Here is a 25,736-nt window from a genome sequence, read left to right on the forward strand (position 1 = left end):
CTCTTGATGAAAAGCTAAGATGGTCCACATCTCATTTTGGACCAGCCACATTTCAAGTACTCAAAAGATACATATGGATAGAGGTCACTGTATTAGGCAACACAGTGCTGCCGTGAGCTAATGGACGTGGGAAATCAGAGAAGGAATGCAGGCACTAGGTAGGGGTGGATGAAATGCTTGTAAACACCTTCCTCTATGCTAAAACCCTGTAAATCCCTAGTCTACCTAGTTGCTTTGTTCACTTGAAAATTCTGGGCTAATTCTGAATACACTCCATAGGGAGAAATTATATGGAAAATCCATTTTGCTGCAAGATGTTCTCAGCTCCGGAAGAACTAGCCTGATGTGACAGACTTACTTGGATTTGGGAAGTTAATTTGTTATTTTTCGCCTCTTTTTTTTTTTCTGTCTCTACTAGCTCAATTAAAATAGGATTTGGAGATCTTTTTCCTTTGTAACTGAGTGAAAATAAATTCTCCCTTATGCTGCATTCTTTTCTACGTTACATTAAGAAAAAAAGAAGAAGGGCCTATAAGTAATTTTTTCAAGCATGAGAAATACGTAGTAATTCCTATTGAATTATTATTATTATTATTAGGCAATTTCAGGATGTACAGGATGGGTTCTGAGTGCCTATGACATATGAGATTTTTTATCTTCTTCCTGTTCACTTCTAGGAAATCCAGAAAAACTTTTTTCTGGCTAAAACATATGCTTTTCTGAGAAGGTGTTTTGTTATGTCATTTTGAATATTTGATTAGAATATAAACACAAATCCTTTAAATTTATTTTATCATTATTAATATACTCAAAAGACATTCTTATCCCGTCCTTAAGACGTTACCAATTCTTGGTAATCACTCTGAGTACAGAGACAGAGTTTGGCTTAGAGATAGAGTGGGGTAGAGGATACGATAGTCTGGAATGGGATGAGACAAGGAAATGAGGAGAGGCCCAGTGACCTCAGGAGTAAGAATCAAAGGTGGAGGGTGGGGCGGGTGCAGAGGTCAGGGATAGAACAAGACCAAGGAAAATAAAGTTGAAAATAGAGTGAGGCTCATGGATTAGGGTTGAGAGTGTGAATGTGTAGAACGTATTACTTGGGATTTAAAAAGCTGAAAGTTGATTTTTTTGGGGTGGTATACAAACTAGGAGTGTTTATAAAATTGCATCTATGTCAAAATGGTAACAAATAAATTGATTTACTAAATATCAAGTAAACTAATCTTTGAGTTACTTAAGTTATATCCTGATGGACAGGAGGTAAATGAAAACCAGGCCTATCTCACTGAGGCTTCAAAACTAGATCTAAAATTCTAAACCAGAAGGTGATAAATAATGCTGAGATGAGACTAAAGAAAGCCAAAATACTTCTGTCAGCCCACCTGTCCACTACTACCAAATACGTATTGTCTCTATATAACATGATCTTCAGATTTCATTTTGCATTAAGGGTTTTCAGAGATCTATCCCTTTCAAACTCCTTATTTTCTCATTTTATTAGTCCTCCTGAAGCCTTCCCATTTCTTTCAGGCATCAGAAATACCTAAGGATGTGGAGAAAAGAGAACGTTTACATACTCTTGATGAAAATATAAATTATTAAAAACCCTATGGAAAACAGTATGGAGACATCTCAAAAAACTAAAAATAGAACTACCATTTGACTCAGCAATTCCACTACTAAGCATCTGACCAAAGGAAAATAAATCATTATAGACATAAAGACACCTGCACTAGGATGTTTATCACAGCTCATTTCACAGTGGCAAAATCATGGAACCAACCTAAGTATCCATCAACAGTTGATTGGATTAAAATGTAGTATATATACACCACAGAATCCAATGCACCCATTAAAAGGAAGGAAATCTTGTCCTTTGCAGCAACATGGATGGAATTGGAAGCCATCATCCTAAGTGAACTAACTCAGAAACAGAGAATCAAAGATTGTATATTCTCAGTTATAAGTGGCACTCATGGACAAAAAGACAGTTACTAAACTCTGAGAACTCCAAAAGGAGGGATGGGAGAAGGATGAGGGTTGAAGAATTACCTATTTGATATAATGTTCACCATTTGTGTGATAGGTACACTAGAAGCCTACCGTTATACAATATCCCCATATGATAACATGCACATTTACTCTTTGAATCTAAAATTAAAAATGAAACAAAACATCAAGTTACTTCTGGAACCAACAGCAGATAATTCTGTAGTTGATTTGTAATTCCTGTCATAAGCACAGGGCAGAAGTAACAAAGGCAGGAACACCAGGTATTTGCCATCCCACAATAGGGCAGATACTTAGGAACTGAGCAGAGCTAAGCTCAAATCCCGACTTTGTCACTCACTAACTCTATGACAACGAAAATGCTACTTTATCGCTCTGGGTCTTCATTTCTTCTATAAAAGGGGGCCTAATAATTTCTGCCTTACAGGTTACAATGAGGATTATATTATATAGTTTATCAATGCCACAAACTGAAGATCTCATATACATTAAGTGCTCAATAAATGCTTATCATTATTTAATATAAAAACAGTAAGTTGTCAGAATTTGCCTATTCAATAAACTCTCTAATTCAATTAATTTCCTTGTGATTTTTTCCGTTTTAACCTCAAAAATATCTTTGACACATACATTTTAAAAAATTATAATTTTAGAAAATACAAAAGTATGCATTGCTCCTAATTTTCTTGAAACATACCATTTTCTTCACCAGTTTTTAATCTTTTCCTTTAAATAAGCACTCATGTCCTGTGGATATCTTGGATCAGGATTTGCTATTGTTTATTTGTACCTAGTTTTCACTCTAATAAAATGGATTAGGTACTATAACACAGTATTAAAGAAAGAAAAAAAAAAAAGAAACTAAAGAGAGCACTTGTCTAGACTATAGATCTACAGACTTTTCCTGGGAAGAGCCAAATTGTAACTATTTCGGGTTTTGTGGAATATATAACCTCTTTTGTTGCTGCTATTGTATAAAGAAATGCAAATAAATTTATATTATGTAAACGTGTTCCCACAGCTATGTACCAATAAAACTCTATTTACAAAGACACATGGTGGGTTGGATCTGACCCTGGGGCTGTAGTTTCCCTGATGTAGAACAACTAGCTCAGCAATGGATGAATGTCTGGCTCTCATCCTTATTTGCAACTTGTCTTCTCTTTGCCCCTTTCCACACCTTCAAACACCAACAACATTCTTCATTTTATGATAATAACAGTGATAATTTTTAAAGTTCCACTTTTATATAAAACTTAATATGTACTCAAAATCAAGAAAAACACATAGAGAAGCTCACATTTGTACTCCAAATCTATGTGCTATTTTATGGATTGAATATTTTTCCCTCAAAATTTACAGGTTAAGCCCTAGCCCCCACAGTAACTCTATTTAGAGATAGAGCTATTAGGGGGTAATTAAAGTTAAATGGATTATAAAGGAAAGACCCTAATCTAACAGGATTGGTGTCCTTATAAAAAGAGGAAGAAACACCAGAGATCTCTCTCTGAACGTGCACAAGGAAAGGTCATTTGAAGATAGAGCAAAAAGGTAGCCACCTGCAAACCAGGATGAGAGCCTTCACCAGAAACAGAATTTTCTGGCACCTAGGTCTTGGACTTTTCATCTCCAGAGTGTAAGAAAATACATTGTTGTTGTTTAAGCCACCCAGCCTCTGGTATTTTGTTAGAGCAGCAGAGCTAACCAGTGTAGTTGTGGCCTTCTTGATTGACTTTGACCAAGGTTACTCTAATATCTAACCCAGTTAGATTGTGAATGAGTCCTCAAATGACACTCGCTGAGGACCTTACTAATGACGAGTGATGTCCCAAACAGTTCTTTTTGTAGAAAGAAGCAGAATAGGACATCCTGTTCTTTCCTGGGCACCATCCTGGCACAGAGATCCCCTTTTCTTTCCAGTACTGAAGTTAAGGATTTAAATAAATAGGATATGACAATAAATCATTCTTCAAGCATGAAGAGAGAACAGAGAGAAAGACTGTCACTTTTTGATAGGTGCCTGGAAAAAAACATCAATTAAAATATTTTTCTTTCGTGATGGAATTTTCATTTGACCATGTAACAGTTTTTCTTGGATTATTTTGAGGGATGATGCGCTGTCTTTCTGCAGTTCATTCTAGGTACTTTATTTTAATTTGCTGTAGTGCTTTTAACTATTTCTCAAGTCTATGGACGTCTTGCATTCTACATTATTATTATTATTATTATTATTATTATTATTATTATTTTGAGATGGAGTTTTGCTCTTGTTGCCCAGGCTGGAGTGCAGTGGCACAATCTTGGCTCACTACAACCTCTGCCTCCCAGGTTCAAACGATTCTCATTTCAGCCTCCTGAGTAGCTGGGATTACAGGCGCATGCAACCACGCCTGGCTAATTTTTTGTAGTTTTAGTAGAGACAAGGTTTCACCATGTTGGCCAGGCTGGTCTTGAACTCGTGACCTAAGGTGATCCACCTGCCTTGGCCTCCCAAAGTGCTGGGATTACAGGCATGAGCCACCACTTGCGGCCTCTACCTTGTTTTTTAACATGGATTTTCTACCCTCTTTCTCACTTCAGCAGACTTTTGCAATATCCTTCTGCAATATACTTGTTTGTAATATGAGTAATTCACATTCTTAGTGGAACAAGGTAATGGAAGACTTTCAGAATAAAGCTGCATCTTTATTGAGATGAAAAAAAAATTAGTATAGAGTTTGGAGAGACAAAAATTCTAAAACGGAAGGAAAAAAGGGAAGAGAAGGACCAGGAATGGATAAAATGGTTATGCTAGGAAGAGGGGGCATGTGTAGAAGGGAAGGAGAACAACACAAGGGCTATATCTTTTACAACTTGTTTGTTTTGAAATGACCTCTTCAAAGCACAAATCTATTCAATTTCCCAACTCAAATTGGTTGAAAAATCCTACTCAGCAGCCAAACTTCATAAGAACAAAGCAAAACTGGGCAAACCTGAAATCTGTGTATTCTCCTTGTCTTCGTCTTTCTCTTTCATCCTTCATGTAACCACAACATTTGATAAACATTCGGTTCCAGCTATCATCCGTCTTTCCTGATTGACTGCAACAGTTTTATAACAGATCTCAGTGCTATACTCTCTTCTACTTCATTACATTCTCCCCTGTGGTAATCACCTAAAGTTAGGATTTGATGGTGTTGTGCTTAAAACCTTGAAGTGGCTTCTTCTGACACACGAGTTCTCTGTTTACCTCTTCAGCCTCAACATTTGTGTTGCTCTCCTTCCCATCTACACTTGAATGATTTTCTCAAAATTGTTTCCACATGTCCCCTCTTCCTAACATAACCACGTTATCCATCCCTGTTCCTTCTCTTCCCCTTTTTCCTTCCACTGGACAAATTTTCTCTCTCCAAACTCTATACTATTTTATTCATCTCAGTAAAGATGCTGCTTTATTCTAAAAGCTTTCCATGACCCACTTCCCCATATGAATGTGAACTATTTATTCATTTGTTATGCTCCTATAACACCCTGTCCTTACACCTATATTGCACCTACATTACTGTTACTGTCTACTAGTTAGTTATTTACAAGTTGGTCTGTCTCAATGGAATGTGACTTCTTTAAAAAGCAAGACAGTTTATTATTGTTTTTATCACTACTGCTGATCGCAATGTTGGGCATGAAGCAATTGCTCATTAAAAGTGGTTGAGTAAACTTAGACCTTTAAGATAAAAATGTTAAAAGTGAGTAATATTTAGGACAGACAGTCTCAGCTCTGATCAGTAACATAAAGCCTCTACAAGGATAGAGAAGGGAACTTATTTTTCAAAGAACTTAGGGATTCTGCATTCTCTTCCAGGTACAAATTAAAAATTGTTAGCACTGATGGAAACAGCTGGCATTGTTGGAAATAAGCTAGTTCCATGAAATATGAACTTATGAAATTTTCCCATCTCTCCCTGAAGAAGGCTATAATCATGAGGTGGTTCTCAGAAATATTAGATAAGCTACAGCTAAAAAGGAGGGCAAAGAGTAGCATGACCCCAGAACAAGTATCCTGTTAAGTGTATTTTTTTTTTTTGTAATTAACCTTGTACTTTCAACTAATTAATTTTTTTTGTTTGCTAAGTATGTAATGTGTAGTTAACAAAGATCTCAATCAGGAAAAGGTATTTCTTTAAGGCTGATAAAATCCTGGAGTGATAGAACTGGCAGAGACTTAGAGATAATTTATCCAATATCCTTAATATATGGAGAGCCTGAAGCAGAGAGGAACAGTGATTTTCTGAGCAAACCTAAATGACTATAAATCAGAAATAAAAATTTAAGTGACTGGCTTGTAATCTCATGTTCTTTATACCACATCCTTTAGCCTCATGAATCCTAGTCATGTGTTCTCTGTATAAATAATATTGTCTATCTGATTGTGTTTTCAGGCAAAAGGAATGGAATTTGTATTCAGTGATCTTAGAAAGTTGTCGATTATCTGCAGAAATGGTCACTTCTGTTTATTTATAGAGTATTTCAACTTTATATCTACAGAATATTAGGTAGAAGAAAGTACACTTGTAGATTTAATCCACATATAGCAATGGGGTTAGTGATAAAAAGTAAATTCCAATGCCTTGACTTACATGAAAGAAATCCATAGGGTCAGTTATACAATGAATGGTTGTCAGCCATTATATTCTTACTTTGGAATCAACTTTGTTCCTATAGTTTTAAGTGAAAAAATTGCCAGAAATTGTATTGCTACGATCTCTAAAAGTGAGCACTTAAACATATTTGCTTATGTTCTAGCCTTTGTTTATAGAACAGGCATTGAGGAGTTGAACAGGAAATGTCACATCATTCTTTACCCAGGAGCTATTTCTATACACTCAGAAGAAACAGCTGGATGAGCTCCAGGTGTAAGGGTTTACTCCGGAACTTCTGGTAGGGATGCTTACCTCAGATTAGCTGTCTTAGTTCATTTTGTTTTGCTATACAGAATATTTGAGGCTAGGTAAATTATAAAGAAAAGAGGTTTTTTAGCTCATTGTTCTGCAAGCTAAGTTCAAGAGCATAGCACCTCATCTGACTGGCTTCTGGTGAGGCTACATTCTGGGTCAAAACACGGTGGAGAAGCATAAAAGTGAGTGGCATGTTCAAAGAGATCTCATGGCAAGAGAGCAAGGAAGAGAGACAATCTAGGAAGCTGAACTCAATTTTATAACACCTTCTTTCTGGTAACTAATCCAGTTCTTCAATAGTGAGAACCCACTCACTCCCAAGGGAGGACATTAATCTATTCATGAGAAATGTGTATATTTTGGGGTCCTCCAAGGCCCAAACATCTCCCACTAGGCCTCACCTCCCAACATTTCCACATTAGAGATCAAATTGCAACATGACCTTTGGCATGTTGAAATGCCACGTGGCTTGGCATGTGGTTTTCCTTGACAAATGAAGCAAATACCCTATCTTGAGTTAACAAACAATCATCATTGAAAATGTCGGTCTTGGATGTGGGAGGTACCCTGCCTTGTGTGTGTATTTATACCTGTATGGGATAGACCACTCGTCTCTCCCTGGACTCCTTGGCTCAGAGCAGCATATCTCCATCATTGGCATTTATCATCATTATGAAAGGCTTCACTGCTTTTGCCATCCTTGCTCTAGCAGCCACTGCCTGGGCTACCTCTCTATCTGGCAAGTCAGGATTTCTTTCCAATAGTCACGCATTTATGTTAACTGTAATATATTCAGCCTTCATTAAATTATAAGCGTTAATAACTAGAGAAAATTTAGAAGGCATCTGTTTGAATTGACCTGATTAACAAAAGTGAGATGGGTCAGATCTTTAGTGTAAGGAAGAGAGACTGAGGAGAGGAATAAAAGGATTGTGGCTGTATGTTCCATTCCTGATCAGGATCCCTCAGGTCCTTTCAGAAACGACCTATAAAGCTTTGGGACCATAAACCATCCCAACATATTCGGGGAATGCCCACAGGAACTCCTGGATATCTGTGACAGCCCTTTCTTAATAAGCAGAGCTTTCCTTACTGGATTTTTTAAAAAATCAGAGCCACATACATCTCTATCTTGATCCTGAGTTTGGACTTTCATAAAGAAATGGCCTCTTTTAGGGCTGGGCTGGGCAAGGATTATTGCTGGGAAGTGGGTTTTGGTTACCGTGAACAATGGGGATCTAGCTTTGCACTTCTAACTGTGCAATTTGTTCTTTCTACAACTCCTCCTCTTCAATTGACTCTTGCTTCGCTCTTTTCTGGTGATCAAACAAAAGGGACAAAGGTGAGTGCAACTGTCTCTGTGTGGTCTTTATAAAAATGAAGTCATAGTGAAAGTGCAAATAGAGCTGTGAAAGCAGCTAAACTGGCTCACAGTGGACTCGCGTAATTCCTCTGGAGGTAAAAATATGTCTGCTCTGCACCCTCCTGGTGGTATTTCCTTCTCTGAAGCTTGCACAAGGAACATCTTTGTAAAAGAACTGCAGATAAAGTAAACTTTTATCTTTGTATGGCATTTTAAATTTTCTGAGCATTTTTCACATTCCTTATTCCTTTAGACTTTCATTAGAACCCTTAAAGGAGAGATTGATACTTCCTTGTTAAACAAAAAATTCCCTTATTATTTAGGGCATGTTCTGGTCTGTTTGTTTCTGTAGCACAACACCCGGTTCATAGAAGATCTTCCAGATGTGTTCATTGAAAAGCTGAAGAGGCTAGTTCTCTTTCCACTTCCTTCCCCTTCACCATCTTGATACAAGAATAGAATTTAAGAATGGGAATATAGGACATTATTTTTTGTTCCAACTGCAGGTGAACTGTTCCAGATACATTAAAGGCTTAAAGACTGCATGCCCAAGAGACTGGAGACCAATATGTGGCACAGATCAGAAAACTTACAGTAATGAATGCACATTGTGCATGGTAAACCAGTAAGTGTTACACTCAATTTGAAGCCCCATCTCTTCTTTTTTTATGATTACAAAGCCCGCACTGCCAAAATCCTCTTGGTCTTCCCAAATGCCACTTTTTGTGTGCTTCTTCAATACCCCATGGACATTGCTCTGTTAAAGTTATGAAAAAGAAAAGCTTAGCTATATCGCTAAAGAAATATACATATACGTGTATATGTGGATTTACGTATGTAAATATATATGTGTGTGTGTGTGTACTTGTTAGAAGTAATGGCAAAAACTGCAATTACTTTTGTACATATATATACACACACATATTATATATATATACACACACATATATATATAATATATTTGTTATTCAACCAAATTCTCATTCACATTATATGCTATCTTTGGGGTATTAGCTGTTACCTATAAGCATTTGATACCCATATTACATTTAAGGAAACAGTCTCAAGCAGGAAATATATATTGGTCACATTTTCATGAATCTCCTACACTTTTCTTCCTCCACAGGAGAATTTTGAGGATAGCTATTTCTATTTAGGCTGTTAGCCATAGACACATAAAGCCTTGTGAATTTATATGGAAATATATGACTTTGATCTATCCTTAAGAACTTGTGTTTCCTCTCATGATCATCCAGAAAAGTTGAGGGAAGAGAATGATAGTACAAATGAATAGTTGGAATCAGCATATCCCCACCACTACTAGCCCTACAAGTTTAATATTAAATCTTTACTTTTAACAAGATCTGAGACTTTAGAAGAATGAAACAATGATTATTACCAGCCTTCCAGTAGTATGAATTCAATACTTTGTGATTCATGGTTAAAATCATGGGCTTTGGTGTCAAACATTCAGATTAAAATCCAGATGCCAATTTGTAGATTATGCAAATACCCAAGTCACTACAAGCTTCAGTGTTCTTATCTCTAAGACAGAAATTATAATAGAATTTAGGATTCACTGTGATAAAGTATGCCAAATCTTAGCTAAGCGGCCAACACAGAGTGCCTTATAGAAGTATGCTCCTTTTTTCTTATATTTTTCTTCCTTCTTTTCTCCTGTTTTCTAGTCCTTTTGAAAATTTAAAGTCAAGTATAACAGCAAGTGTTATCCAGAATAAGGTCTCTCAGTACATGTTAGCTCATATGGTAATGCAACCAGAAGAGATTAAAATTATATTATCTAACATCCTGTTTTTAGAGAGCAGAAATCTAATATTTAGAAAGAAGTGACTATACCAAAATCATATAGACTTTAAGTGGCAGAAAAAGATTTGGGCGTATTTTCTTTTTCTTAATTCCAAAGTTAAGAATGTTTTCACACTATATTATGCCTTGGATTCTCATCGAATATTCACAGGATTTTTTAAAAAATGCTCAATCTACCGTTAGTGTTGATTTTATGTTCTTATATTCTTACTTGATTCAAAAGTGTTCATATATCAAAGATGTTTACCATCAATATTAACCAACTGGGATAGTAATTCAGCAAGAACTTCTCATTCTCAGTCTAGGTCAGACAACAAAGAAATAACATATGACTATTTTACTCTGTAGACTATGAAATCTCAAATTATAGCATTATGCATTCAATAAAATATTCTCTTCCAGAGATCAAGAATTTCAACCCAGAAAACTTCATGAAGGTGAATGTGTAAGTATATGCAGAAATTTTATTTATTCTTAATGTAAAATATTACAATATGCCTCACTTTCATAGAAAACAACTATTTAAAAATACATATTCTAAAAATTACGTATGACTATTTATATTCATAGATAAGGCATTTGGCCAACCTAAGCAGATCTGAAATATAGCAGAGGAAGGGTTCACAAAACTAACTCATAGCCCTTAATTGGAATATATTGCTATCCATGTAGTTATTTTCTAACATTGCAATCAACTAAAAGGTGATGATTTCAAGGAAAATTAAGAACTCAAAGACACTCTTATAACAATAAAAAACTTATAAATAAAGTATGAAAAAATTAAAAACAAGTGTAGACACAATTAATTCAGGGGTAAAAAGCTATGTGTGTGGAGTGTCAATAATTCTAATGGAGTTTAAAATGTGATATAAGATAATTATAAACATGGGGATGTGACAATAAAGACAGTTTATTTTTAGGATGGGCACCTAACCGAATTTGATGGGTGAGAGAGAGAAGTATCATTATGAAACTGTTTTAAAAGTAGTTAAAATGACATTTAAAGAAGGAGTGGGAGTTGTCCTGATGCATACAGTTGGCAAAGGTCAGGCAAGATAGGAAAACAGCAAGAGCAAAAGCACAAAGGTATCCAGGGGCAGGAAATACTTGGGAACTCAGTCCTGAGGTTTAATTAGAGTAAGATGAGGAAGACATTGTAGACAAACCTGAAGAGATAAGCATGAGTCAGGTGAGGATTATCTCCTCATGGAGAATCAGTTAAGTATTTGAAGAGTAAGATCTATTTTGCTTTTTAAAAGATCAGTCTGGCATCAGTATGGAGAGTGACTGAAACCTCAGATAAGCATAGAGAATGGGCAGAGAATTGGCAGAAAATTGGGGTCGTTTGAACAAGACATATTGAGGGCGTGAATAAAGTGGATGACAGCATGATGAGGAGAGGACTGACTCAGAACTGAAGTACCAGATAGAATCCACAAGGTGTATTCATCACTTAGATACAGGGAATTACTGAGAGGGAGGGCCTAAACTGGACTGAGCTGTCCCTAGCTGTGACAAGACTCCCAGCCTTGTGGAGACAGAGTATGTAAGCTGCAGCAGCTATATTTTTTGCATATGGAATTTTGGAATGAATGGTCTTTTAAGATCTTTTAAAAGTTTGTTTCCTATGATTTAATGATTTGAAAGATGAAACATTGTTTGTTTGTTTATTTCCGATGGGGCAGATTCAGTGTACCAGGTATTCTGAGGTGTGTACCATGGACTACAAACCTCACTGTGGATCCGATGGAAATGTATATTCCAACAGATGTATCTTTTGCAATGCTGTTGTGTAAGTGCTGAATTTAATGTATTATTTGCAAAACTAGCCTCTCACAGAAATAGCCAGAAACAATCTTTGTTCCTAACAGGCTAGATGCTACTATGAAGCATAAGACTGCGATTATTATCATAATATTTTACAAAAATAAAGAAAATAAAAGAAGAAAAGAGAGAGGAAAAGAGTAAGAAAATATATAAGGAAAAAGTTGATGCTAAGAAAATAAAAAATTTGGTCAACATCACTAAGTGGCTGCTAACAGAAAAATTTACAGATTCTTTGGCTTCTGACTCTGGCTCTTACTACCATGAAAAGTCTCTTTTCTACCATGTTAAAGTTTAGTGATTAATTACTCATTTTTAATGCCATGTACTCATCTAGCTGGCTTAATCTAAAATATGAAACTTTTCATTTAATATTTCCAAAGCCATCCTTTTAAAAAATAATAATAATAACTTTTATTATAGGAGGAGCCAAGGTGCAATTTGGTTGAAAAATTATGGATTGTGCTGAATCTCCCTGATGCTTAAGGATATCAAGTCTCCTTTGGCAGATTCCACTTAGATAACCAGTTTGTCATGGATGACTGAGGAGGCAAGCAATAATCTGGTACAAACATGGATTTGAGTCTTCAATAAAATATTCTCAGCAAGAAACTGACTATCAGGCCTGTCTGTGGATGTGATTCTTCTCTTAAGGGGAATATCTATGGTCATTTTCCTAAGCTAAAAATCATATGGAAAGATTCTCTCTATTTCTACACAAATTGGGAACTAGGTACTATACACATAATGGTGAGAGGAGAATATGCTCATATCATTTTTAAAAGACTCAATTGTTTTAAGTTAACATGAGTCAGAGGACGGACCTGTCCATTGGTCTCATATTATCTTTGGCACACTAATGAAGAATGAAAAATTTAGATTTGGAGAAAGTAAAAATCCAAAATACTATACACTAATCAGAACAGACCAGTAATAACATAAATTTTAGGTGTCATCATTTAAAGAGGACTCAGTCACATATGGAAACATGCAAAAGAAGGCATTATGTTGAAAGGACGGGGACATTAAAAACAAGATCTGATTGATTAAATGTTGAAGTCACTGAAAAGGCCTCAGGAAAATATGATGGAGGTGGGAAAGATGAGGATATATTCAAAACCATCATGAGAGAGAAACTCCAGAATTTTCTCATCTAGCATGCCATAGAAAGCACCCAGAGAATTAATTCAACTTGCTGAGAGAGATATTGCACCTTGAAAAAGAAAAGAATTTTCTAATAGTAAGTTTGGAACACAGTAATGCCCTATAAATTTAACTGTGGAGAGCACATGGTTTTTAAACACAGGTTGGTTAAATACATGCCAGATATGCTGGAGAGATGTGTGTGTGTGTGTGTCTGTGTGTGTGTGTGTGTGTATGTGTGTTCTAGCAACATGTATAGAAAAGTTATGAAGGGTAAAGCAATGTTTTGTGTGGGGAAAAGCAATACTAATGGGCAAAAGAGGAATCCATTTCATAAAGAAATTTTCAGACTAGTGAGAGAGACATACTTTTAAGGAGTTAATTACTATACAAGGTCACAAGGACCATACTATTAGACGTTTAATCAAGACAAAAAGAAAGATATGAGGTGGTAATGACATACTATATCAATCAGTCTACTTGTTTCTTGGTTGTAACAAAATACCACAGACTGCATGGCTTAAACAATGTAAATTTATTCTCTCAAAATTCTGGAGGTTGAAAAGTCCAAGATCAAGGTGCTGGTTAATTCAGTTCCTTGTGAAGCCTGTCTTCCTGGCTTGCAGATGGCTTTGTTCTCACTGTGTCCTCACATGATGTGGGTGATGGTGGGAAAAAGACAAGAAACAGAGACAGGAAAAAAAAAAAAAAAAAGAGAAAGAGAGGGTTATCTTTTTTTCTTATACAAGGCCATCAATCCTATTAGATTGAGGGCCCACCATTATGTGACCTCATTTAACCTTAATAAAGTCCTAAAAGCCTTATCTCCAAATACAGTCACATTAGGGGTTAGAATTTCAATATGTGAATTTTGGGGAATACAATTCAGTTTATTGCAGCTAGGTTACTAGAGTGTTATTTTTATCTTTTTTTTATATGCATAAAGGATGGTACTTGGACAGGAGAAATGAAAGTATTCTATTATGAATTTCTTATACTGTAAGTAAAGTGATATCATACCATTTAGACTTACACAGTGAGAATACATATATTTTGGGATCTTAGTTAGAAACTAAGATTGTATATTTTTAAACCCTAAAACAACATTAAATAGCCAATAAGGGAAATAAAATGGAATAATAATAGAAAAAAACTAAAAAAGAAAAGAAAGAAACTTCAGTCCAAAGAAGGAAAAGAAAATAAAAAGGAAGTAATGAAGGAAAATAGGTTGGAGTAATGGAAAACAAGTGGCAAGATGATAGAATTAATGCAACTGTATTAGTCTCTATTAGTCAGGGTTCTCCAGAGAAACAGACTGATATATAATAATATATATAATATATAAATATATAATACATAAATAATAAAGACTGTGTGTGTGTGTGTGTGTGTGTGTGTGTGTGTGTGTAGAGGGAGAGAGAAGAGACAGAGACACAGAGAGAGAGAGAGAGAGAGCGCAACAGAGTAGGAGATATAAGTCCCTGGCTCACACAATTATAGGGCTGGAAAGTCCAAAATCTGCAAGACAGAGCAGCAGGCTGGAAATCCCAGAGGTGTATTGACATTGCTACTCAACTCTGAAGGTGGCCTGGAAGCCGAATTTCCTCTTCTTTGAGGGCCGCAATTAGTCCATTTAGTGTTGCTTATAACAGAATACCTGAAACTAAGTAATTTATAAAGAAAAAAATTACTGGGAACCCTGCACAGGGCTACTGTACAGCACACTGAGATTCATTCCCAGCCCCCAACCACTCTAGGGGAATGATTGAGTTAAACTGGCAAGGAGCAACCTGTTCTGACGATAGGCTTCTGGAATCCTGGTGGGACAAGACCCCTCAAGCACCATGGACATTTGAGTTGGCAGAGACAGCTGCTTAGTGAAGTGTTAGGGGCAGCACTCCACTTGGTGTAGATCCCAGAGGGTTTGGTGTGGGAGCATCTGTAGTGGAGCTTGTCCAGGGATGCCCATACCCCTAGGCTCAACTTGCTCCTGTAGGAGACTTTAGCCCTGGGGGAACTGCCAGACCTAAACTCTGCAGGGAGGTCTTGCTCATCAGACAGGACCAGTCAACCTGAGCACCTTTTAGTCTGCTGGCCTTACCTTGGGGTCCCAGCCTTGCTGTGTCTGTTTGCAGTGCAGACTTTGGTGCCCTGGAGACCCTCAACATAGCTCTTGTACTGGCAGACTGCACCTGACCAGGACAGCAGTCTCTGTAGACATGCACCAGCCTGCCTGCTCCCTTCCCCCACTGTAGTTTCCCCAAGGTCCACAGCCACACCCCACATTGCTTTATTGATATCCCCTAGCACCATTCTGCAGCTGATGAGCAAGCACCCTGCCATGTTGTTGCTGCCACTACTGCTGGCACATGAGAACAATGACAGGTCCTGCCACCTTCACCTTACAAATTGCTTTGGCTATCACCACAAATCAGGGTGTGGTGACCAGTGGTCTGGAAGCACTTTGATCCCCATCCCCAGCATAATGAATTTCTAACCTCAAGGAGCCAGAGAACAAAGTTGGGGCCTAATAACAGTCCCCCAGAGTTAGAGCAGAAAATCCAGCAGTTGGTAGCTGAGCCTTTGCCCCCTAAAATCTTCCAATAATGAAGCCATGAGACTGAATCCAATTTATACACACAATCAAACCCTCAAAGTCATAAAATAGAATAGAAGAAAAAAAAATTCCAAGGGACAGCAGCTTCAAAGATTAAAGAAATGTCAGCCCACACAAGTAAGAAAGAACCAGCACAAGAACTCTGACAACTCAAAAAGCCAGACTGCCTTCTTTCCTACAAACGACTGAACCAGTTCTATAGCAAATGTTCTTACCCAGGCAGAAATGGCTGAAATGACACAAATAAAATTCAGAATATGGATAAAAAGGGAGATCATTGAGATGCAGGAGTATGTTGAAACTCAATCCAAGAAAGCTAAGAATCACAATAAAACAATGTAGCAGCTGACAGACAAAATATCTTGTATAGAAAAGAGCATAACCAACCTCATAGAGTTAAAAATATACTACAATAATTTCATAATGCAATCACAAGTATTAATAGCAGAATAGACCAAGCTGAGGGAAAAAAAAATCTCAGAACTAAAAGACTGGCTTTCTGAAATAAGACAGTCAGACAAGAATAGAGAAACAAGAAAAAAAAACAGGAATAAAAAAAAAAACTCTGAGAAATATGGGATTACAAAGAGACCAAATCTACAACAGATTGGTGTTCCTGAAATAAATGGAGAGAATGGAAACAACTTGGAAAACATATTTCAGGATATCATCCATGAGAACTTCCCCAACCTGGCTAGAGAGGCCAATATTTAAATTCAAGAAATGCAGAGAATATCAGTAAGATACTTTGCAAGAATATCATCCTCAAGACAGATAATCATCAAATTTTCCAATTTCAAAAATAGAAGAAAAAATATTAAAGGAAGCTAGAGAGAAAGGGCACGCCACTTATAAAGGAAGGCCCATCAGACTAACAGCCGACCTTTTAGCAGAAACCCTATAAGACAGAACAGATAGTGGGCCAATATTCAACATTCTTAAAGAAAGGAAAATTTCAACCAAGAATTTCATATTTGGCCAAGCTAGGCTTCATAAGCAAAGAAGAAATGAGATCCTTTTCACAGAAGCAAATGATGAGGCAAATTGGTATCACCAGACCTGCCTTATAAGAGCGTCTGAAGGAAGCATTAAATATGGAAAGGAAAGACCATTACCAGTCACCACAAAAACATACTTAAGTATACAGACCAATGACACTATAAAACAACTACAGAAACAGGTCTGCATAATAACCAGCTAGCATCATGACAAGAGGATAAAATCCACACATGTCAATACTAACACTGAATTTAAATAAGCTAAATGCCCCAATTAAAAACACAGCAAGCTGGATAAAGAACCAAGACACAACATATGCTTTCATCAAGAGACCCATTTCACTTGCAATGACACCTATAGGCTCAAAATACATCTACCAAGCAAATGGAAAACAGAAAAAAGCAGGGGTTGCCATCCTAATTTCAGACAAAATAGACTTCAAACCAACAACGACCAAAAAAGACAAAGAGGGGCATCACATAATGGTAAACGGTTCAATTAAACAAGAAAACCTATCCTAAATATATATGTACCCAACACAGGAGCACCATGATTCATAAAGCATATTCTTAGAGACCTTCAAAGAGAGTCAGACTTCCATATAATAATAATGAAAGACTTCAACACCCCACTGAGAGTATTAGACGGATCATTGAGGCTGAAAATTAACAAAGACATTCAGAACCTGAACTTAACACTAGACCAACTGGAACGGATAGACCTATAGAGCTCTCGACACAAAACAACAGAATATACATTCTTTTCATCATTACCTGGCACATACTCTAAAATTGACCACAAAGTCAGACATAAAGCAATCCTCAGCAAATGCAAAATAACTGATATCATAACAACCACTCGTTTGGACCACAGCACAATAAAATTAGAAATCAAGACTAAGAAAATGACACAAAACCACACAATTACATGGAAATTAAGCAACCTACTCCAGAATGATTAGTGGGTAAATAATGAAATTAAGGCAGAGATCAAGACATTCTTTGAAACTAATGAGAAGAAAGATACAACGTATGAGAACCTCTGTGACACAGCTAAGGCAGTGTTAAGAGGGAAATTCATAGCACTAAATGCTCACATCAAAAAGTTAGAAGGATCTCAATTTAACAATTTGACATTAAAATTAAAAAAGACTAGAGAAACAAGAAGAAACCAACCCCAATCCTAGCAGAAGACAAGAAATAACCAAAATCATAGTTGAACTGAAAGAGATTGAGACGCAAAAAAAACCATTTAAAAGATAAAGGAATCTAGGATTTGGCTTTTTAACAAAAATTAGTAAAATAGATAGACCACTAGCTAGAATAATGAAGAATAAAAGAGAGAACATCCAAATAAACACAATTAGAAGCAACGAAGGGGTATTACCACTGACCCCACAAAAATTTAGATAACCAATGCAAAAATCCTCAACAAAATACTGGCAAACAAATTCAGCAGCACATCAGAAAATGTACCCAAAATGATCAAGTAGGCCTTATACCTGGGAGGCAAGACTGACTTAACATATGCAAATCAATAAATGTGATTTATCACATAAATGACACTAAAGAAAAAAAAACACGATTATCTCAATAGATGCAGAAAAGTCTTTTAATAGAATTCAACACACATTCATGTTAAAAACTCTCAATAGACTTGGTATTAAAGAAACATACCTCAAAATAATGAACCATTTATGACAAACCCATAGCCAACATCATACTGAATGTGAAAAAGCTGGAAAGGACATGATCTCATTCCCTATTTTTGCTGCATAGTATTCCATGATGTCTACATACCATATTTTCTTTATGCAGTCTATTATCAATAGGCATTTGGTTTGATTCCATGTCTTTGTTATTGTAAATAGTGCTGCAATGAAAATACACATACATGTATCTTTATAATAGAATGATTTATATTCCTTTGTATATGTACCCAGTAATGGGATTGCTGGGTCAATGGCATTTCTGGTTCTAGGTCTTTGAGGAAATTGCCACACTGTCTTCCACAATGGTTGAACTAACTTACATTCCTACCAACAGTGTAAAAGCATTCCTTTTTCTCCATAGCCTCATCAGCATCTGTTGTTTCTTGACTTTCTAATAATTGCCATTCTGACTGACATGAGATGGTATCTCATTGTAGTTTGTGGTTTTGATTTGCATTTCTCTAATGATCAGTGAGATTGAGCTTTTTCTCATGTTTGTTGGCTGCATAAATGTCTTCTTTTGAAAATGTTTGTTTATATCCTTTGCCCACTTTTTTTTTTTTTTTTTGAGACGGAGTCTCACACTGTCACCCAGGCTAGAGTGCAGTGGCACAATATTGGCTCACTGCGACCTCGGCCTCTGGGTTCAAGTCATTCTCCTGCCTCAGCCTCCCAAGTAGCTGGGATTACAGGCACCCACCACCACACTCTGCTAATTTTTTGTATTTTTAGTAGAGATGAGGTTTCACTATGTTGACCAGGCTGGTCTCAGACTCCTGACCTTGTGATCCGTTCCTCTCGGTCTCTTAAAGTCCTGAGATTACAGGCGTGAGCTACCACACCCGGCCCCTTTGCCCACTTTTTAATGGGTTTTTTTTTTGTTTTTATTTCTTGTAAATTTGAACATACTCTTTCAAACACTAAGAGCTTTCACTGCTCAGGTATCAGTGATATTCCTTCCTCTGTCTTTGGGATTGTATACCAAGAAAACAATCCCCTTGTCTGCTTCTCCTAGCCCTGGCCCCAGATAAGCACATTCAGCCTACATAGTGTGTCCTCCCTGACATAGTACCCTCTGACCTCAAATTGTTATTCTCTTAATTTATTGTTTTATCTCTTTCAGGATGTAAATTCTTTTCTGTTTTCTACTTCTTTCTATCAGTATCTTCTGCTTATGGTGATAGCTTATTTTGCCTACACCAGCCTTCCTGCCTGTCAATATGAGTGATTTCATTTATTCCTAGTCCTGTGAGTATTTTGCCTTGTCCAGCCTCCAACTTAAATGCCCTGTGAAAAAAATGTCAACAGAGATCTGTAGTTGACTAACCTGAGGAAGACATTTCAAGGTATTATTACTTAAAATTAAAAATGTTGAAATAAAATTTGTTTTACCTTCTGTCTTGTTGATAATTTTGTTAAGCTCAATGAGCTCAATGCTAGTCACAACATTACAAATTTTTGATATATTTATAGCAATAATTTTATAATTTAAATTAAACATGCAAGGGAAATTTAATTTGACTTCTTCAACTGGCTGAATGAGTATTTACCAGTGATAGCTAATAACTGCTTTTAAGATTTTTTAAATTCTCAAGTTATAAAATATTTTTGAAAAGTATTGCATTTTTCTCTAAATCATGAAGATCTCAGTTGGTCAAGAATGCACTTATTAACTTTCTCCAAATCCATTTCTGATCAATAAATGAAAGTGAGTGATATTCATAGTTGTTTAATTTTTTTCAACAGTTTATTATCAAATACCAGAAAATACAGAAAAGTTGAAAGAATTTTATGGCAAAACTCATATACCCACCTCCAAAATTTTGCCATTAATATTTTGCTCTATGTGTTTTACCATATAAATAATTTAATTTTGAAATTTAATAACAAATCTACCATTTCTCTATGAAACTTATGGTCAATGTAATTTAAAAGTGCTTCAGAAAAGCCAAAGGAGCTATTTAAAAACATGTTCAACTGTTTGTCTTTGTGAATCTAAGTGTTCTAAACATGCAACTGTATTAATTTGCCAGGGCTGTCATCATAAAGTACTAAAGACTACATGACTTAAGCAACAGAAATTAGCTCACAGCTCTGGAGGCCGAAAATCAGAGATGAAGGTGTCAGCAGGGTTGACTTATCTCTGGCTTATAGATGGCGATATTCTTTGTGAGCCTTCTCATGGTTTTTCTTCTTTGCTTGTCTTTATCCCAGTTTTTTCTTCTTATAAGAACACCAGTCATACTGAATCAGGGCCCACCCCAATAACCTAATCTAACCTTAATTACTTCTTTAAATGCCCTATCTCTAAATACTGTCACATTCTGATGTACTGGGTATTAGGATCATGATATATGATTTTAAGGGGTATATAATTCTGTTCATAACAGCAACCAAAACAAAATTGAGATGTAAAGTGAAACCTGAAGCTGATATTAGATAAAAATGTCAATCATAACTTGTAATTGTATTTTTCCGATTTAACCAAATAAGCCTTGGTATTCATGCTGTTGATTTTATTACAAGCATATGGTATAAGTGAAATAATTCCTAATCACAGAATACTCTTTTGTGAAATTTATTAAGAAAGTAGGGATCTTGGCCAGGCGCAGTGGCTCACTCATGTAATCCCAGCAATTTGGGAGGCAGAGGCGGGCAGATGACCTGAGATCGAGAGTTCGAGACAAGCCTGACCAATGTGGGGAAATCCCGTCTCTACTAAAAATACAAAATTAGCCGGGCATGGTGGTGCATGCCTGTAATCCTAGCTACTCAGGAGGCTGAGGCAGGATAATTGCTTGAATCCAGGAGGCGGAGATTGCAGTGAGCCAAGATCACGCCATTGCACTCCAGCCTGGGCAACAAGAGTGAAACTCTGCTTCAAAAAAAAAAAAAAAAAAGAAAGAAAGAAAGAAAGAAAGAAAAGAAAAAAAAAAAAGAAAGAAAGTAGAGATCTTAAAGTTAATAACAAATACTTTCTAAGTCAAAAATAACAAAATAAGCAAAATAAAGATGGGAATTATATGTTGATAAAATAATAAGAAAGGTGCAGTACCAGCAAACAAAGACAATGGTTTCTACATTTTTAGAAAAATCTTTTTTTAAAAAATATTGGGAGTGATTTGTTAAGAGAAAATCAGAGTTTATATAAATATACAAAATAAATGTACAAAAATCACAAGCATTCCTATACACCAATAACAGAAAAACAGAGAGCCAAATCATGAGAGAACTCCCATTCACAATTGCTTCAAGGAGAATAAAATACCTAGGAATACAACTTGCAAGGTATGTGAAGGACGTATTCAAGAACTACAAACCACTGCTCAATGAAATAAAAGAGGATACAAACAAATGGAAGAACATTCTATGCTCATGGATAGGAAGAATCAATATTGTGAAAATGGCCATACTGCCCAAGGTAATTTATAGATTCAATGCCACCCCCATTAAGCTACCAATGACTTTCTTCACAGAATTGGAAAAAACTGCTTTAAAGTTCATATGGAACCAAAAAAGACCCCGCATTGCCAAGATAGTCCTAAGCCAAAAGAACAAAGCTGGAGGCATCATGCTACCTGACTTCAAACTATACTATAAGGCTACAGTAACCAAAACAGCATGGTACTGGTACCAAAACAGAGATATAGACCAATGGAACAGAACAGAGCCCTCAGAAATAATACCACACATCTATAACCATCTGATCTTTGACAAACCTGACAAAAACAAGAAATGGGGAAAGGATATCCTATTTAATAAATGGTGCTGGGAAAACTGGCTAGCCATAAGTAGAAAGCTGAAACTGGATCCCTTCCTTACACCTTATACAAAAATTAATTCAAGATTGCAGGGGCCTTTGAAAACAGTATGCTGAGAATAGATAGGGCTCAAGGACAGTATCTCCAATTGAACTTTTAATGAACTCCCGTAGGCGCCAAGAAGGCGGGCAGATAAGGAAGAGCATAGAAACAAGGAACTGAGTAGAAGGTTACATCTGGGAAAAGAAAGTTTGTTTTGCATTGCATTCTTTCTGCTGACGTGGGGTTTATGGGGTATAAATAAAGTGAGGCGGAGGCTCTGAGCGTGGCCGCCATGTTCTCTGTGTGTCTTTGTCTTTTGTGTGTTCTTTCATTCTCCACCACCCCCGGCACGGACCCCAACAAAGATGGATTGGAGACTAAAATGTTAGACCTAAAACCATAAAAACCCTAGAAGAAAACCTAGGCAATACCATTCAGGGCATATGCATGGGCAAGGACTTCATGTGTAAAACACCAAAAGCAATGGCAACAAAAGCCAAAATTGACAAATGGGATCTAATTAAACTAAAGAGCTTCTGCACAGAAAAGAAACTACCATCAGAGTGAACAGGCAACCTACAGAATGGCAGAAAATTTTTGCAATCTACTCATCTGAAAAAGGGTTAATATCCAGAACCTATGAAGAACTCAAACAAATTTACAAGAAAAAACAAACAACCCTATCAAAAAGTGGACAAAGGATATGAACAGACACTTCTCAAAAGAAGACATTTATACAGCCAACAGACACATGAAAAAATGCTTATCATCACTACTCATCAGAGAAATGCAAATCAAAACCACAACGAGATACCATCTCACACCAGTGAGCATGGCAATCATTAAGAAGTCAGGAAACTGGCCGGGCGCAGTGGCTCAAGCCTGTAATCCCAGCACTTTGGGAGGCCAAGACGGGCGGATCACGAGGTCAGGAGATCAAGACCATCGTGGCCTACACGGTGAAACCCTGTCTCTACTAAAAAAAAATACAAAAAACTAGCCGGGCGAGGTGGCGGGCGCCTGTAGTCCCAGCTATTTCGGAGGCTGAGGCAGGAGAATAGCGTAAACCTGGGAGGCAGAACTTGCAGTGAGCTGAGATCCGGTCACTGCACTCCAGCCTGGGCGACGGAGTGAGACTCCGTCTCAAAAAAAAAAAAAAAAAAAGAAGTCAGGAAACAACAGGTGCTGGAGAGGATGTGGAGAAATAGGAACACTTTTACACTGTTGGTGAGACTGTAAACTAGTTCAACAATTGTGGAAGACAGTGTGGTGATTCCTCAAGGATCTAGAACTAGAAATACCATTTGACTCAGCCATCCCATTACTGGGTATATACCCAAAGGATTATAAGTCATGCTGCTACAAAGACACATGCACATGTATGTTTATTGTGACACCATTCACAATAACACAGACTTGCAACCAACCCAAATGTCCATCAATGACATACTGGATTAAGAAAATGTGGCACATATACACCATGGAATACCATGCAGCCATAAAAAAGGATGAGTTCATGTCCTTTGTGGGGACATGGATGCAGTTGGAAACCATCATTCTCAGCAAACTATCGCAAGAACAGAAAACCAAACACCGCATGTTCTCACTCACAGGTGGGAATTGAACAATGAGAACACTTGGACATAGGAAGGGGAACATCACACACTGGGGCCTGTTGTGGGATAGGGGTAGGGGGAGGGATAGCATTAGGAGATATACCTAATGTAAATTATGAGTTAATGGGTGCAGGACACCAACAAGGCACATGTATACATATGTAACAAACCTGCACATTGTGCACATGTACCCTAGAACTTAAAGTATAATAAAAAAAATACTGGGAGCAATTTGTTAAGAGAAAATCAGAGCTTATGTAAATATACTAACTGTTTCTATTTAAAGGTAAATAATTAGATACTTATTATGAATTATAAATATTTAAATGTATTAAGTAAGCCCAATCTATAAATTATAGATTATATATAAATATATAAAACCTCTTAACATTTAGGGACAATCGGGCACTGATGCAGACATATTGAAATGTATGGAGATAAGTTTTCTTACCAAAAATAAAAGCCCCAAAATCAGATATGACAGAAGATTTTAATATATGTAATTAAAGAATTTATTGGGAAGAAGTATATAGCAAGATGGAAAGAAAAAAACAAAAGTAAGGGAGGTAGGTGTTCCATTTTTTTTTTTTTTTTTTTGAGGATGGGTGCAGGATTTTATTGAGTGGAGGTAGCTCTCAGCAAGGTGGATGGGGAAGACAGAAGGGAGATGGAGTGGGAGTGTGGAGTCGGCTGCCCAGTGGCCAGACTCTCCTCTGATCATCCCCTGCCAAATTCCAAGTCATCCTCATCCTGCCATTGATGGCCTGCTAGCATTTGCTGGTGTCTGTCAGTGTGCTTTTCTGCTCCTCTCAATGTCCAGCTGCTTGTGTGTGTGTGGTGTTGCCATTTTTATTCTAGCACTGCAGAAAGTCAAGAGCATTCTCTCTCGGGGTGCTGCAACCTTTTATACACTTTAATGATTCATACACCTCTTGTGGGTTTATATGCATCAGCTATTACTTTGCAAGGTTGGAATTCTAAACCAGTAGACAGTCCTATTAAGAAATGTTAGGAGTAGCCAGGTGCGGCGGCTCACACCTGTAATTCTAGCACTTTGGGAGACCGAGGTAGGTGAGTTACCTGAGGTCAGGAGTATGACAGTCTGGTCAACATGGCAAAACCCTGTCTCTACTAACAATAAAATAAAAAATAGTTGGGTGTGGAGGCATGCACCTGTAGTCCCAGCTACTCAGGAGGCTGAGGCAGAAGAATCACTTGAACCCAAGAGGCGGAGGTTACATTGAGCCAAGATTGTGCCACTGCACTACAGCCTGAGTTACAGTGTGAGACTCTATCTCAGAAAAAAAAAAGATAAAAAGATATGTTAGGAGATTGGTGCCCAAGGAAGTAATGAAAGGAAAGGCTGAAACTCAGTTTGAGTTATTGGTATTTGCCACCACTGTTGTCAGATCTTGTACCAGGTTCTATGGATACAGTGATGTCCAGGACAATTTCTACCTTTGTGGATAGTCTTTTTAGAGGTGAGTAACACAGAGACACAGAAACAGACAGGGAGACTGCCAGGAGATAAGGACATTCAGAAATAGATTTAAGAGAGTAGTGTTGTCAATAGCAGGAGATGGAAATAACACCAGAAAATAAGAGAATAGAATATTGCCTTTATTCTTCAGTTTAGAGCCCAGGGAAATGAAAGATTCTTATCTCAGAGTTTAAGTCCTCATTAAAATGGTCTTTCAAAAACATTAAAAATGAAACTGATAGAATATTCACTGTAGTGATATTTAGCTCCTTTCTTATTCTGGCAGGCCTGAAAGGGCTCCTTCTGAAAGTTGAAAGAATATAAACTTATTTTCTCCTTAGAAGAGGTGGACAGTTCGCAGATGGTGAATTATTGTTTTCTTCCTTGAAGGTTAAATCTAGGGTAA

At 36.9% G+C, this 25,736-nt stretch overlaps 1 protein-coding gene across 2 annotated transcripts; it reads left to right on the forward strand.

Annotated features, from left to right (window-relative positions):
- Positions 1 to 7,542: 7,542 nt before the first annotated feature.
- On the forward strand, positions 7,543 to 12,578 carry LOC144341335 (double-headed protease inhibitor, submandibular gland-like). Of its 2 annotated transcripts, XM_078004490.1 has the most exons (6): positions 7,543 to 7,686; positions 8,276 to 8,289; positions 8,817 to 8,935; positions 10,540 to 10,582; positions 11,823 to 11,929; positions 12,385 to 12,578. In XM_078004490.1, exons 1-6 carry the CDS (start codon positions 7,620 to 7,622, stop codon positions 12,428 to 12,430), a joined length of 396 nt encoding a protein of 131 aa, XP_077860616.1. In that variant the 5' UTR covers positions 7,543 to 7,619; the 3' UTR covers positions 12,431 to 12,578. The 2 variants fall into 2 exon arrangements, with proteins under 2 accessions (XP_077860616.1, XP_077860614.1); XM_078004488.1 differs by lacking the exon at positions 7,543 to 7,686 and having other exon boundaries at positions 7,777 to 8,289.
- The last annotated feature ends 13,158 nt before the right edge of the window (positions 12,579 to 25,736 follow it).

Source organism: Macaca mulatta, chromosome 6 (genome assembly GCF_049350105.2).
Source record: "Macaca mulatta isolate MMU2019108-1 chromosome 6, T2T-MMU8v2.0, whole genome shotgun sequence".
NCBI lineage: Eukaryota > Metazoa > Chordata > Mammalia > Primates > Cercopithecidae > Macaca > Macaca mulatta.

What these genes read in the sequence shown, in the direction of transcription:
- LOC144341335 (XM_078004488.1), top strand. Translation starts at nt 8,110, where the DNA reads ATGGCCTCTTTTAGGGCTGGGCTGGGCAAGGATTATTGCTGGGAAGTG. An exon ending in ACATTGTGCATGGTAAACCA is followed by an intron (nt 8,936 to 10,539) that starts GTAAGTGTTACA and finishes ATTCTCTTCCAG; the next exon opens with AGATCAAGAATTTCAACCCA. An exon ending in ATCTTTTGCAATGCTGTTGT is followed by an intron (nt 11,930 to 12,384) that starts GTAAGTGCTGAA and finishes CTTTTATTATAG; the next exon opens with GAGGAGCCAAGGTGCAATTT.